This window comes from Blennius ocellaris (genome assembly GCF_963422515.1).
Source record: "Blennius ocellaris genome assembly, chromosome: 5".
Taxonomy (NCBI): domain Eukaryota; kingdom Metazoa; phylum Chordata; class Actinopteri; order Blenniiformes; family Blenniidae; genus Blennius; species Blennius ocellaris.
Window position 1 is genome coordinate 23961789 of NC_137654.1, and position 14305 is coordinate 23976093.

General features: G+C 43.0%; 1 protein-coding gene across 1 annotated transcript; it reads left to right on the top strand.

The window, feature by feature from the left end:
- The first annotated feature begins 59 nt into the window (after positions 1-59).
- On the top strand, positions 60-13743 carry col9a3 (collagen, type IX, alpha 3). Its single transcript, XM_080497420.1, has 32 exons — positions 60-322; positions 1195-1263; positions 2483-2518; positions 3223-3294; positions 3463-3516; positions 5171-5206; positions 5728-5751; positions 5906-5959; positions 6696-6749; positions 6860-6901; positions 7023-7079; positions 7205-7258; positions 7377-7430; positions 7584-7637; positions 7746-7799; positions 7946-7999; positions 8082-8135; positions 8229-8282; positions 8387-8440; positions 8588-8632; positions 8732-8785; positions 8895-8948; positions 9636-9689; positions 9774-9845; positions 10393-10428; positions 10571-10615; positions 10949-10981; positions 11636-11782; positions 11871-11925; positions 12016-12198; positions 12555-12632; positions 12731-13743. Exons 1-32 carry the CDS (start codon positions 257-259, stop codon positions 12913-12915), a joined length of 2037 nt encoding a protein of 678 aa, XP_080353546.1. The 5' UTR covers positions 60-256; the 3' UTR covers positions 12916-13743.
- Positions 13744-14305: the final 562 nt, after the last annotated feature.

Genomic DNA, 14305 nt, shown 5'->3' on the forward strand with positions numbered 1-14305 from the left:
CCCCCGCACCCCCTCGCCCCTTTGCGCAGTGTGCCAGAGTGAGTTCAGCCCCTTCGGCTGGAGGCTCGGGTTTATCTGGAACCAAAGACGAAGCCATTCAGGAGCTGCGCGCCGCGCCGTCAAGGAAGGCTCCGTCACGAACGACGCTGCTGGGGGGGGGAAACGAGAGAGAACCGGGAGTCGGGAATTTGACCTTTTTTTTCTCTCTCTCTCTCTCTCCGTATAAACTCGGGTGTGTGAGGGCGAGCGGGGAGACATGGCGGTGTTCTCTGCTCTTTGGGTGCTCTTACTGTGCCAGCTATTGTCATCATCCTCAGCCCAGGTAAGACGCATCGGCGGCTACGTCCCTGCAGCCGCCTGCATCACAACTCACGGAGGTGGGATCTCAAGCTGCTCTGCGTGATTCATAGAGTTAAGGAAAGACTTTTATATGATGGGATTAATCTTTTTTTTTTTATTATTATTAAATCTAACGGGTGTAGCTCAACTTCAGGCCTGTCGTGCGCTCTCCTTATAATAAAACCCGGTGCGCTCATGAATATTTGGTCTCAGGTGTACATTCCCACATTTACGGAGGAATCAAAGTAGACACGCGTGGTAGTTTTCTCATATATCTCCTCACAGTGAGTGTTTTAATTTGTGTGCAGGTGGCTGCATGTTTGCGCACAAGTAGCCAGAATCTGGGTAATGTTTTCTTTTTTTTTTTCGCCTGAACTTGTGGAATGTGCGGATTGGAGATCAGTGCCGCACAATGCCGACACTGTTCACTCTGGGGCCCTGACTGAGCTGAACTCTGTATAATATTTGGAAACGGTTTAATGCGTTTATTTAGTCAGGAGAACAGCAGGAGACTCTTTCTTTTACCGCGTTTTTGTGAAAACGCTGCCTCGTTTGCGTGCGTAATAGGAGAAATAAGGCGTTTTTACGCATCTTGTTTCCCGTTATCCGAGGGTTTGCAGGTGTATTATCTTTATTAAATTTCATCCACAGAATATTGTCTTTATTATTACGATAAACTGCTTTACAACTATTTAGACGACAAAGTGTCATTTATGTGACAAAAAAAGAAATCCTTGACAGTTTACTTTGTTTTATTAAGAGCGCATCCTGCATATATTTGCTGCACCGCCTTAATCACCAGTGTTTCGAATTATTTCGGTAGTAATGGATGATTTGGCTACTTTTCTGTCGCAGAGGCCAGGTCCCAGAGGATCTGCTGGGCCACCAGGACCCACAGGAGAACCAGGAAAGGATGGCACAGATGTGAGTTGTCCACTCTGAAGTCGAGCAACTAAAACTAATGTACGACTGTAATTAGAAATAACCACTTAACCAACAGATTGGAGTACAATAAACAGGCTCAAGACTTTCTTTTTGTGACCAACCATATTTTGATTTCTTTAATGAAAAACGACAAACATTAAAAACACCCCAGTTTTCAATTTGTGCCACCAAATCTGGAGTAGCAGATTATATTTTTCTTTCTTGATGTTCTTAGTTAAACATGAATGCAGTATTCACTTGCTCATAAATGTGGCTGAATGTGTGTAAATGTTACATTTTATTGCACTGACTCCTCCCACAGCCCCTCCTACAACTGTGTAAATAATAACTGATTCATGTCAGGTAGTCAGGCTTTACATGTTATGCATAAAGTGTTCATTCACTGAAAAGCTACTGGAGAAACTGGCCTCCTTTCACCTTGATTTTATTGCATTTACCTTGTGGAGAGCTCTTATATATGACCCAGTTATTTTGTTGGTCAGGAAAGGTGGCAAATGTGATAAAAATCGGAAGATAAACTGATGAGGAGTTTTTGATAAATGTGTTGGATATGACATTTACTCAAAAACAAATAAAAATGATGAGATGAGACTATTTTCACAGCATATAAGTGGAAATTGGATTACTGGGAAGCTAAGTGGAAAGAACAACTTTTCTAATGTTGTAACATGATTTGTTAACCTTTACTTTATACGTGTCTGTGAACTTTTCTCAAAATGTCTCTTTGACGACAACGCACAGAAAGCTTTTGGTACACGTCTCAGAAGACCTTCAAACTATTTATTTGTAGCTATTTTTGAGAGTCCAGTGAAGTTTGGGCACACAGTGGGCCTATTCATACATTCCCCAACCCTGTGAGACCATCTAGAGTTTCACCTCGCACCTCCTCCCCGCACCTTCAGCCCCTCTCCTATCCAAACCAGACTGACTCTCATCATGTGACCACTCAGCTCCATTTAGTGATGTTTGTTCTTCTCCACTCAACCCAGAGAGCTAAACATTAAAGCTCTCTTCAGTCACTTAATGCACCAAGTATACAATGAAATACTGTAATCACTGGAAAATCTCTTATAAAGCCCAATTTGTAATAACTTGGATGTTTGCAACAGTTCCAAAACAAAACATTATGAAAGAAGATTTCATTATTTTAATTTTTTACAAAATTATTTTTTAATCTGGTTTTTTTTCTCATCAATAGGGCAAACCTGGACCTGCAGGACTTCCAGGGAAACAAGTAAGTATCTCAGTAAAGTGAAGAAAGTCAGTTTTATTCACCGAAAACACTTGGTTTTTGCTGTGAACCTTTATATTGCAGTACAATGGTTACAATGGGCAAATTATGGCAACAAACAAATCTTGTCTTGTGAAATGAGGACAAGCTGCATGTAAATGTTAATGCAACTATTAAACATTTTCATATACAAGTTTAGAACAAAACTACAACTTTGTAAGATTAAAAAAGAAAACCCCACCCAGACTTACCTTTAAAAAAAAAAAAGTCAAGTTGTCATACAAAAGTCCTCCATCTTCTACTTGTATAATGGGTTTCTCCAACTCGGGGTGACGGGTGCTGGAGTCAGTCTTAGCTGAATCTGAGTGAAAGCGGCCTGGACAGGCCGTACAGGGAAAACACAGAGAGACAATCACACACTTGCATCATTTTTGTGTCACGACAACATGCAAACTCTGCACAGAAATGTCCCCAATCCGAGACCCAAACCAGGAATAAGATGGCTGCAGGCCACAATGCTGCCCATTACACTGCTCTACTATCTCTGTCATTTTCTTCATCTATCCATCATCTTCTATACTGATTCATGCTGTGCAAGGTTTGCCCAGCCTCATTTTCTTTCACTCGTGAATTTATCAGAATGCCACCATATTGGACGGCTGTGTCAGTCGGGTACACACAAGCTTGAATTTGTTCCGTCCCTGCAGGGTCCCAAAGGGAAAGCGGGAACGTCAGGCACATCGGGACAGCCGGGCCTGCCAGGACTCCCAGGAGTGGATGTGAGTTGTCCATTAAACAATAATAGTCAATCCTCAGACGCACATCTACACAGCACCTGTGTTTGTATCCGCTTTGGGACATTAGGTTTTAGTGCCTGAACGGGGTTTAGAAGCTCTAAAAACTGAAATGATGGGCAGAGGTAATGATGTGCGACACTTTCTCTTCAGGGTTTGACAGGTCCCGATGGTCCTGCTGGCAAGGACGGACCCCCGGGGGAAGCGGTAAGTGTGTCTTGGTCTTGTGAGCTTTATGGGATGCTGAGGATACATTTAAAAGACACAGCGCTGAGTTTTATGACCTCCTACCTACTTTCCACTGCCTTTCACTGGCAAACTAAAGTAAACCGCTATAACAAGCAGCACTATTGAACACATATATGCAGACTCTGCATGCTGATTAGGTTCTGTTGTTTACAGATCTTTTGGAGGGTCTAATAGGCAGAAGGTCTACGCTTTCTCTGCCAGTCTGAATTTGTCAAACGGGCTCAGCCTCTTGGTGGGAATATTTTTAATGAGGGATCAGAATCGGATTTATTTCTGCTGCTTCCCTAATCCGACCTGGAATGCACCGCGTTTCTCACCAATCTGTGAGACTGTAAGAGATGATGATCTCTCGACACTGAGAGTAAACGGTATTATCCAGTGACAGACGCACGAGAGGAGTGAATTACAGCGCGTGTGACATCAAACGACCCAGCGTGTTATGTTTGAACAGGGAAAGGAAAATTAAAAACACACAGAATGAATATGATATATGAAATAATAAAGATTGAACGTCTGCTGTGAGGCTGCAAACTGTCAAAGCAGATAATCCCCCCCCCCCCCCTCCGCCAACACCCGCATTAACTCAACTAATTAGCCAGCTTAATGAGGAAGTCGGTGTCAACCCATGTCCTTAATTACTCCGATAACTACTCTGTTAGGGATGGAGCGCAGTGCGAAAGACAGACAGGATGAGACTGTCTGAGACTGAGACTAACCATGAGATGTTACAGCTCAGCACAGCAGATGTATGACGTACGACTATAAGTCTATCCACTTCACGTGTCTTTGTCTGTGCTGTGGATCAGTTTGCTCTGTTCTGGATTTTAAACACTTCTGTGTCAGGCCTGTTTGTTTGGAGCCTTTTCACCGTCTCACTTTGTAGATAACACAAACACAGCTGGGAGGTGGTAAACAGAGGCTGAGAGGAGGAGGATAGAGGATCTGTATTGAAGCCGATTTTAGTTCTGAAAAAGGGAAAACTAAATATCGTTACAGTGTGCAAAGTGAATACTTGATTGAATGGAATGGCCAAACAGACAATGGCTCAATGCATCCAAAATCTAATCAGAATATTGTTTCCTGTATGCATTTTTAACAAGTTACATTAGCAATGCTCTACATTGTTATGACATATTGCCACTGATCTGTTTTAATATCCTTAATAATAATAGCAGATTTCACAGTATGGTGCTCAATACCGTAATGGAAACAATTAGAAATCATTATTTTCTTTGAAACAGTAGTCTTCATGGTGCCTATTCATTCATCAGGTTCACACAAACTCAAAAAAAAAAATCTTCATCGACGAAGAAGGCCTTACTATCCTTAACAGCGCGTAACACAAAAACAAACTCAAACCGCTTAAAATGGACAAAATAAAAACACGAGTATCTCATAATTATGTTAACTGCATCTGAGGAACAAGAATGAGTCAAATAAATATCAATAATTAGCTGAAAGTGGCAACTTCTTACATTTGTTTAAAAGCAGCGGCTCTGATCCTTGAAAAAAACTCAGTAAGCATCTATTGCTACTTCTTTTTTGTTTGCTTGTTTGTTTAGATTAAAGTGGCATGAAAGTTTTTTGAGTGACTTTGCTCTTCTATCTACAGGGTGAACCTGGACCTGCTGGCCCACCTGGACCTCCTGTAAGTAACCACACACCACACACACACACACACACACACACACACACACACACACACACACACACACACACACACACACACACACACACACACACACACACACACACACACACACACTACTGTACAAGCATAGACACTCACCAGTTTGTCCTCCAGTCCTCTGATGCGGAGCCACTTCACAGTTACACCGACTAATTATCCACATTAATCATCAAACTGGAGGCAGATTCTCTTTTCTTTTTTTCCCAGACTGCACTAATGTCATGCTGGGTAACACAATTTTTGCTATTCTGTTGAAGCAAGGCTATTATCAGCTCTAGTCAGACTTTGCTAACCGTCTACTAGCATCAAGGTGAAGACGGCCGTGTCTCGCTGCAAACTGAAAAGTGAATTCCCACCTTATAGTGGTGAAACTTCTCAAGCATACGAGACACTTGATCACCTAGTTCATAATGAAGTGAGTAAATCTGTTCATTCATTTGGTGTTTGTGACTTAATTTGTCTTCCTGTGTCTTCCGTAGGGCAGAGGGAGACCAGGAGCTGCAGTGAGTGCACCACTGCTTCTTTTCATATTATGCATAGATTGACGACTGTGGTGTATCTGTATCATTTCGAAATGGCCATTATTGCTCATTTCCATGCTGCGAGTATGTGTTTTTCAAACTTTATACACAGATTTGATGTACTTTGTTTTTGCAGGGACTACCTGGAACCAACGGGCTGCCAGGCGGCAGCGGCCCTCAGGGTCCAGTGGTGAGTATTTCTCATCTCTAAAAGAGAATACCAGCAGTTTTCTATTACGATTAACATTATACTGCATTCAGGTTTCATTTATCCCACATAAAAGGCCAGCAGTTTATGAAGGCCTTTTCTTTGACCCGAGTAAGAATCAATTAACACCATTTGATGTCCAACTCAACACATTTTGCATCATTATTGAAAATTGAAACTGAAATTACATGTTTATAAGGGAAAACGTTCATTTTGATAAAACGGGTGCCTTGATTTCTAGTTGCCTCAAATGAATTTAAGATTTAAAGTAAAGTTTTGAGGGGAAAAGTTTGATCCAGGATTAGAATTGTTGTGATGCTTCTTTCAGGACTTTTCAGTCTGCTCAAACATAACAAGTAATTACTCTTGAGGACTTGTGTTTTATGACTTTTACGGTTTTAGATTAAATACCTAAATAGACCCATTATCGATTATGATGTAAATTACTAATAAAGATATCTGAATATTAATTCATCCAATAAAGGTCCTACACAAAGTTCTTCCCACTACATTTGTCTAAATCTTGAAGAAGAAAAAAAACCCAGAGCGGATGATTATGTAAACCTTTGATCAATAAAGAAATAACACCTCAAGTCATATTTTTGAATGTTACATGTAGGCTATCTTCACGAACACAGTGCAGATCATTACTGATAAATAAAGTTGTTTTTAAACGCAGAAGCGTTTCCTCATCGTTTCCTCCTCATATGTTTCTCAGGGTGCTGAGGGTCTTCCAGGACTTCCTGGACCTCCTGGTACGGACGGACCACCAGTGAGTGCAATTATTTTTTTTCCGTAAAATGTTGCTCATTGGTACAATAGAGTCACCCGATGGATCTCTTGTTGATTGTTAAGAAGAAAAAAAACATTTCTCTTCCTCAGGGTCTTCCTGGTACTCTTCAAGATCTTAGCGGTGACCTTCTGGTAAGATTCCAGCCAATAAAAAAAAAAAAAAAAAAGCATAAATCACAGCAGACTGGTATTTTTCTTTGAGGACAGAGGGGCCGTCGACGCCTCGGTGGTTTAATCTCTTACCTTTACACAGTGTCCTGCGATCTGTCCTCCTGGTCCTTCTGGTCCCCCCGGCATGCCAGGATTCAAGGTTGGGTTTTCCCTTGCTGCGCGTCTTGATTTGCATATCGCCATTTGTATATGCAGAGAAAACACACAAATCTCTCTGCACTTGGGAGACTGTATTGATTTCTTTGCGGTTTTACTGTCACACAGGGTCACACAGGGCACAAAGGAGACAAGGGGGAGTCTGGAAAAAATGGAGAGAAGGCGAGTTCATTTGTGTGACAAGATGTGGTTTTTAATCACGTTATTGTTTGGGGTTAGGATACAGCGCCTCATCTTTCTGTGATCTAATCGTGTACTTGGTGTCCCGTCCCGTCTCTAGGGTGACGCTGGTCCACCAGGTCCAGCAGGTATTCCGGGCACCGTGGGTCTGCAGGTGAGAAATGGAAAGAGGATCAAAAAAAAAAAAAAAAAAAAATCCTTCAGCGCTTCAGTTAATTTCCCTTTTTATGTGCGACTGTATAGCAATTTATTGCAGCATATACAGTGTATTATGGGGGGGGATTAATGTTCTCATCTTGTGTTTCAGGGCCCACGTGGTCTCAGAGGTCTCGCTGGCCCGATGGGAGGAGTAGGGGACAGAGTAAGATACTTTCATCACTCAGACCCGTTTTATCTTCACATCACTTCGCAGTGCATTTAAACCAGTGCCTGTAAATCTATTTTGACCACATCCTCCATTTGTCTCCAGGGATTCCCAGGCTTCAGAGGCAAACCTGGCATCACTGGCATCATTGGAAAGACAGTGAGTCTCTCCTTGTTCGTGGCATAATTAGCTCTCTCTCTTTTTTCTTTTTTTTTTTTAAGCGAGATTCTGAAACAGCTCACAGATAGAATCGATGGCTGCTCCCATCAATGAATAGCTGTGTGTGTTTCATCTGATGCCTCCAGGGTGACGCTGGAGAAAAAGGGCCGCAGGGATTCAGAGGACCCAAAGGAGAAATTGTAAGTGGTAGACGAAAAGTTGCGACAGTGGGATGACGGAACACAAAATGCCAAACTTACGCCTTCATGTGTCGTCTGCCAGGGTAAAATCGGTCCTAAAGGAGGTCCTGGGGGAGCAGGGCCCAAAGGAGAACCTGTAAGTGTGTACACGTGCAAAAATAGACATTTTAGAATGTACAATACGTTTTCTCTCAGAGCAATGAGGATAGTTATCTGGTGTCTTTGACAGGGTATTCCTGGCAGAGATGGAAAAGATGGAACTCCAGGGTTGGATGGCGACAAGGTGGGGGACTCCTGCTGCTCCTGAATGATCGTTTACTTAAATTACTTGTGACTTCATTGCTTCAAGTAAGACAGTTTCACAGTCACTGTTGTGTCTGACAATAGGGCGACGCTGGACGCCATGGGGTCGTTGGAGAGAAAGGACCAAATGGCCTTCCTGTAAGTGTCTCAGTGATTGTTATTTTTTTTTACTTTCTGTCCTGATACTACAGTGTATCCCCAGTCTTAGCAGCACTCCTTTCATTAACTTGCTCACTGTGATGAGGTAAATGTGCAAATGCTTTTTTTTTTCTTCCCCTATCCAAGGGTCTGCAAGGAAAGGCTGGAGCAAAGGGATCTAAAGGAGTAGTTGTGAGTATCATAAAATGTGCATCGACTTAAACTCTAAATTGGTAAAAAAAACAAAAAACTAAAGGGTACAAACCTCCAAGGCTCTCTCTTTTACACTAGGGTGATGCAGGAAAAGCTGGGGAGACGGGACCCTCTGGAGAGCCAGGTATTCCTGTATGTATCTGATGGGAGTTTGAGGGGCAGGATCACAACGTTTTGATATGCCAGTGAACTCGCTGATCTGTAAACTTCACCCACTTCTCTTTAAACGCCTTACCTTCAGGGTGAAATCGGCGTCCCGGGAGAGAGAGGCATCGCAGGACCCAGAGGAGTGGCAGTGAGTCCAGGATCACACTACAAATGAATAGACATCGCATACATTTATTTACACTCCACGCCGCTGGATTTCTTGCACTTTACATTTCATCGATTTAGAACATTTCTAATTAATTTCCATCGCTTTTATTTTGTAAACTGCTTCAGTAACTTGTGTGCACATTTGAATACACGATGACTGAAAAACAAAAGGGAGACGGCGTTAAGCAGAAAGATTCACCGCAGCGTACAGTGCGAATGCGAAGTTTAGCCAGAGTTGCAGAATAACAAGCCACCGGCCTTCAAAATTAATGATATTCTACAATGGTGCAGGAGATTGTTGCTTCTGCTTCAGTGGTTTAGTGAGGCGGAGGTGGTTAGTAATGGAGGGATACCTGCAGGGTTGAGAGCAGGTATGGAGGAGGAATTCATAAACAGGGAGATCTTTGTTGTGTTTTTTTTTTTTTTCTCGCTTCAAGCCCTGCGGCGAGGAGAAGAAAAAAGAAAAAGAAAGATAAAACGGCTTAGGAATTAACACGCTCGGATCAGACACTGCGGTGCATAACAAATCACACCTCACAACAAGCATCACATACATTTGCTCCGTTGTTTTTCCCACTCAGATCGAACTGAAGGGAAAGTCATTGATATTCAGTGTTTTGCTCTTTTTAGCCAGATTTGTTTGACTGTATGCGTCTTTTCTCATCAGGGAGGCATTGGACCGGTGGGGAACGCAGGGCCTCTGGGAGTGAAAGGCTTCCAGGTCAGACAAAACCACTGATGATTACAAGTATTCTTGTGTTTTTCTTCTCGTTAATTTACATACTCTCTTTATCGTATGCTACAGGGAGTCAAAGGAGCCTTGGGGGATCCAGGTCTTCCAGGACCAACAGGAATCCGCGGAGAGTTTGGCGAAAGGGTGAGTTTTCTTCTGTACATGAAACACTGAAAGAGTCAACTTATTTACTTGAAATGTTTATCAAAGTATGACCCAATATGTCAATGATTTAGTTCACATGAGTATCTAAAAAGGATTCCCAACGCTCGCTGTCATATCTGAAAATGCGTTTTGTCTGAAATAGAGGTCCAATATGAAAGCGATTAAGTGATTCATAGTTGTTAAAACATTTCCAAATACTGTATTTATCCTCACCAGCTCATCACTACAGATTAGACATTTGCAGCCACGCAGCTGTTTTCATGGGAGGCCACCGAGTGTCAATACCCAGGTCATCCCTCCTCTTATTGGTATGAAGTCAAACGACCGCCCGGAGACACAAAGTGGCCTCCTGTTCACAAGCGCAGGACAGAACAAAGACGGCATTTATAGCAGCGCTGGTTCCCCTCAAACAGCCCACCATACTTCCCTTCACCACCCCACCACCCCTTTCCCACTGGTCAACCTTCCATAAATGTTTCTTCATGGCTCTTATTTACCCCCCACCCCCACCCCCCCAATCCTGTAGGGCCCAGTCGGAGCTTCTGGGGCTAAAGGAGACATGGTGAGTGAATTTTTTTTCCATTGTGAACATGCAAGCTGTTGAATGTCAGTTTTTAAACTGTAAATGTGAAATGAGTCCAGCCAGTCACAAAAAAATGTGTGGGAAATAATGAAATCGTTCACATCTCACTTGGCTCCTTCAGGGTGTCGCAGGAAGTGATGGTTTACCTGGAGAGAACGGAGAACCTGTAAGTAACGCACACTTTGTTAGTAAGAATCCTGTATTTGTATTATTTGCAATAATTATCACCCGTCTCAGGGAGGGAGAACATTTAACCTGTATTAAAGCCTCACATTGGTCCGTGGATCAATTTTAAAACCGTCCATCTGTGTTAAAATCCCTTTGTTGTCTGCTGGGAGCTCAGGGTGTCACACGAGTTATTGGTGCAGGGATTGTCATGTTTTGAGATATGTTTTGCCTTTTTTAATTGACGTTTGCTTGAATGAAATCTGCTTTATCTGATAATACATGTCAGATCACATAGCTATAATACTCATCTTGAATAATATCCACCTTTCAGGGTCCCTTCGGGCCAGTTGGACAAAAAGGAGCGGTAAGTCTACGACTGCAGCATTTCATAGCTCTCTGTGAATCCACAACCCAGATCAAGTTGTCTAAATGCAGTCCATCTACGAGCACCAAACATAGATCAGATGCTGTGTGTGGGTGTAATCGGCAGCACAAGTTTTGTTCCAAACTCGCATCGCTGTCTGCTCTCTCCCGGAACGTTGAAAACAAGCGCCCGGCTCCGAGCCGGTGCCCACTCGTCGAGAGTCACTGCACATGATTCAGCCTCGCATTCCAGGTTTAATAGGATTAATTAGAGATAGGTATTGCTGCTTAAGTTTTATTGGCCTGTTTGCTGCTTTCGCCACAAGGGAGAGAGAGAGAGAGACGAGGCACATTACGCTACGGCAAAATTTATGCAATTAGAGATACAGCAGTGATGAGCTTCGCGCGCTCAGACTCATTTACTGTTTGCCGTGTTCGCTGAAGTAATTATCAAGCACAAAGACACCACATGAATCCGCCCACACGCCGTCTCAACTGACTCAGTTTGCTCCTCGGTTGGCGTTTAGTCAGTGATCAAATCTTATTTTTTAGGGGTTTTTTTTCGAATGAGTTTAGCTTCGGTTTCAAAAGAAATTGATTAGTTTTTTTGCATAGCGGCAGGAGTTTCTTAACTGACGATTGTTGCCGATTGCAGTCTGGGAAGCGGGGTGAACTGGGGCCAAAGGGGGTGTCAGGTCCCCAGGGTGAGTTCGGACCAAGAGGGCCTCCAGGAAAGGAAGGAGCGATGGGTTTTCAAGGTGAACAAGGTCAACCTGGAATCGCAGGAAAATCAGGCGTACCTGTAAGTGCCTGTTAAATTTCTTCAACGCTATAAATGTGTCTGATCGGTGGATGCATTTCAATGCTCAACACACCCTCGTCGTTTACAGGGTAAACTTGCAAGCGAGCAGCACATCAGAGAGCTGTGTGGCTCCATGATTGATGGTGAGCTCTCAAATCATTCCTCCGTGCGTCACTCTTTGGTTAAATGTGAGAGGTTGTGATTCGACTCCCTGATCGTTTGTCGCGCCGCAGATCAGATCGCACAGCTGGCCGCCAACCTGAGGAGACCCCTGGCACCTGGAATGGTTGGGCGCCCCGGCCCCGCCGGAACTCCAGGAAAACCGGGAGTCTCGGGCTCCATTGGGCATCCGGGCACTCGCGGACCACCAGGGTACAGAGGCCTTCCAGGAGAACTTGGGGATCCAGGTCCCAGAGGTATGATGGATGGAGTCAATGGAGACCTTTGATCAATTGATAATACGTAGAGGGCGATTATTTTTTTGCCATTGATGGGAAAATACTACAAATTCTGTATTATTTTGCTTCAGGAATTAAAAGAAAACCCCTAAGTCAAGATATGAAGATTGGGCAGATAGAGATAACACAAGCTTTAGAAATGTTCTATAGGATGATATAAAGATCCTTAGCCTCTGAAAGGGCTACAAGGTTGAAAGATAAGCGAGTAAGAAATGATCTTATACACATTTCGGTGTTACACTTCTCTTCATTACTTTACTTTTTGAAATAAATGACACCAACGCATTCTTTCCACCATTGTGTTTTGACTTCAGGTGATGTTGGGGAGGGAGGTGACAAGGGCTCCACTGGAAAAGCTATTGATGGACCCACCGGAGACCAGGGTTACCAAGGTATGTGTCCTCAATGTTCATTTTCACTGTACTTACACCGAGCACGTGACGATTACGGACGCATTCTTCCCACTTCTGATCAAACTACCTTCACGCAGGTCTTCCAGGGGTGCCTGGTATTGTCAAAGATGGCCGTGACGGGTCTCCTGGAGATCCGGGCGAGCCTGGAGAGTCAGGCAGGGCAGGTAGGACTGGGCACCAGGGACCGCCTGGGATCTGTGACACGTCAGCCTGCCAGGGAGCGTCAGTGGCTGGGAAATCCTCCAACCCCAAAAACCATTAAACAAGGCTTCCTTCAATCTGATGACACCCACTTTGAAGGAGGAGATAGTGAGCACAACTAGTCCTCTTTTATTTAAATCCATCACAAGACGGGAAGAACAACATCAGCAGCTGTGATATATTTTGAGAAGAACAGAGGAGCATCCCAGGAGTGACCTGAACGCCAGCGAAACTGACATAAAGTGGACAGAGGCACGGAGAAATGCAAGAGAACAGCTGCATTGACCCGAGTACGATAACGACGCTTGACTTACAAAACAACTTGGAAAAACCAATGACGAGTCCTTTGTGTATAAAAACTTTGTACATGCTCCCCCTTACTTTGCTTCACATCCTTCTGGCAGAAAACAACCGTGACCGTCTCTGAAACGAATGTGCATTTATCATGCTCCATTATGTAAATCACAGGTGTTACCTCAACTCTCAAGTTTGCGGTGTAAATTATGGAAATGAGTGCCCGGGGCTAAAGAAGCCTCTGTCGAGGAGCTGCGTATTTTATTAAAAACAACCCCAAAAAAAACCCCAATTATCCAGGTGCTCAACCATTGTGTAGATGAATGCAAAACAAAACTTTTGATAGTCTTTTTTTTTTTACAGCCTGTTTTTGTTTTTTAATTACATGTGAAATTGACTCTAGAATGTCAGAATCAATAATAAAGTGCGTGGATGCATAAATAAGACCATGTAAAACACCCAGAGTGTGAGAACAACAAGAGCAATGTTTAAAAAAAAATGTTTTTTGGTTTTTTTTTGCCTCCTCAAATTTGCAATACATCCACTTTGTACTACCGGTGCTGTAACTATTAAATATACATGACTTTAAATACTATTTATTATTTGTGGGTGACTGTTGTATGTACAGTAAAATGCTACAGCGACATGTTGTAAGAAAGAATAAATAAAGCCACTTTTCAGTAAAAACATTACTCTCCTTTACATATCAAATGAACAGTCTGCACAAGAAGAAACACACGTGAGCCCATCGACGACAAAAATACCTATTCAATCAATTAAATCCATCAAGAATGAATGAGTGTTGCTATGTAGAAAGCTGGAAAACACTGTGTGAGGTTTAACAAAACGTTCAATAAAAGTACATAAACTATGTGAATGAAATGTTTTGACAATCAGGAATCTGTATTCCAAAGGTAAACGGCGCCATCTATGCGTGGGGAAAAACCTTTTGCTATCCTATTTAAAAAGTGCTGGGAGAGCCGACCCACCTGCTTCACTTGCCACTTCCCTGCAAACTTTAACAAAACGAGACATTGGCGACTTGAAGAAAATAACAGCACGTCAACTTTACCCCACGGTCAGACCTCCGCGGACAACTCAAGCTCTTCTCAAGGTGAAATGTCCCGATGCGTGTTGCCAGTCGACTGACGAGCTCA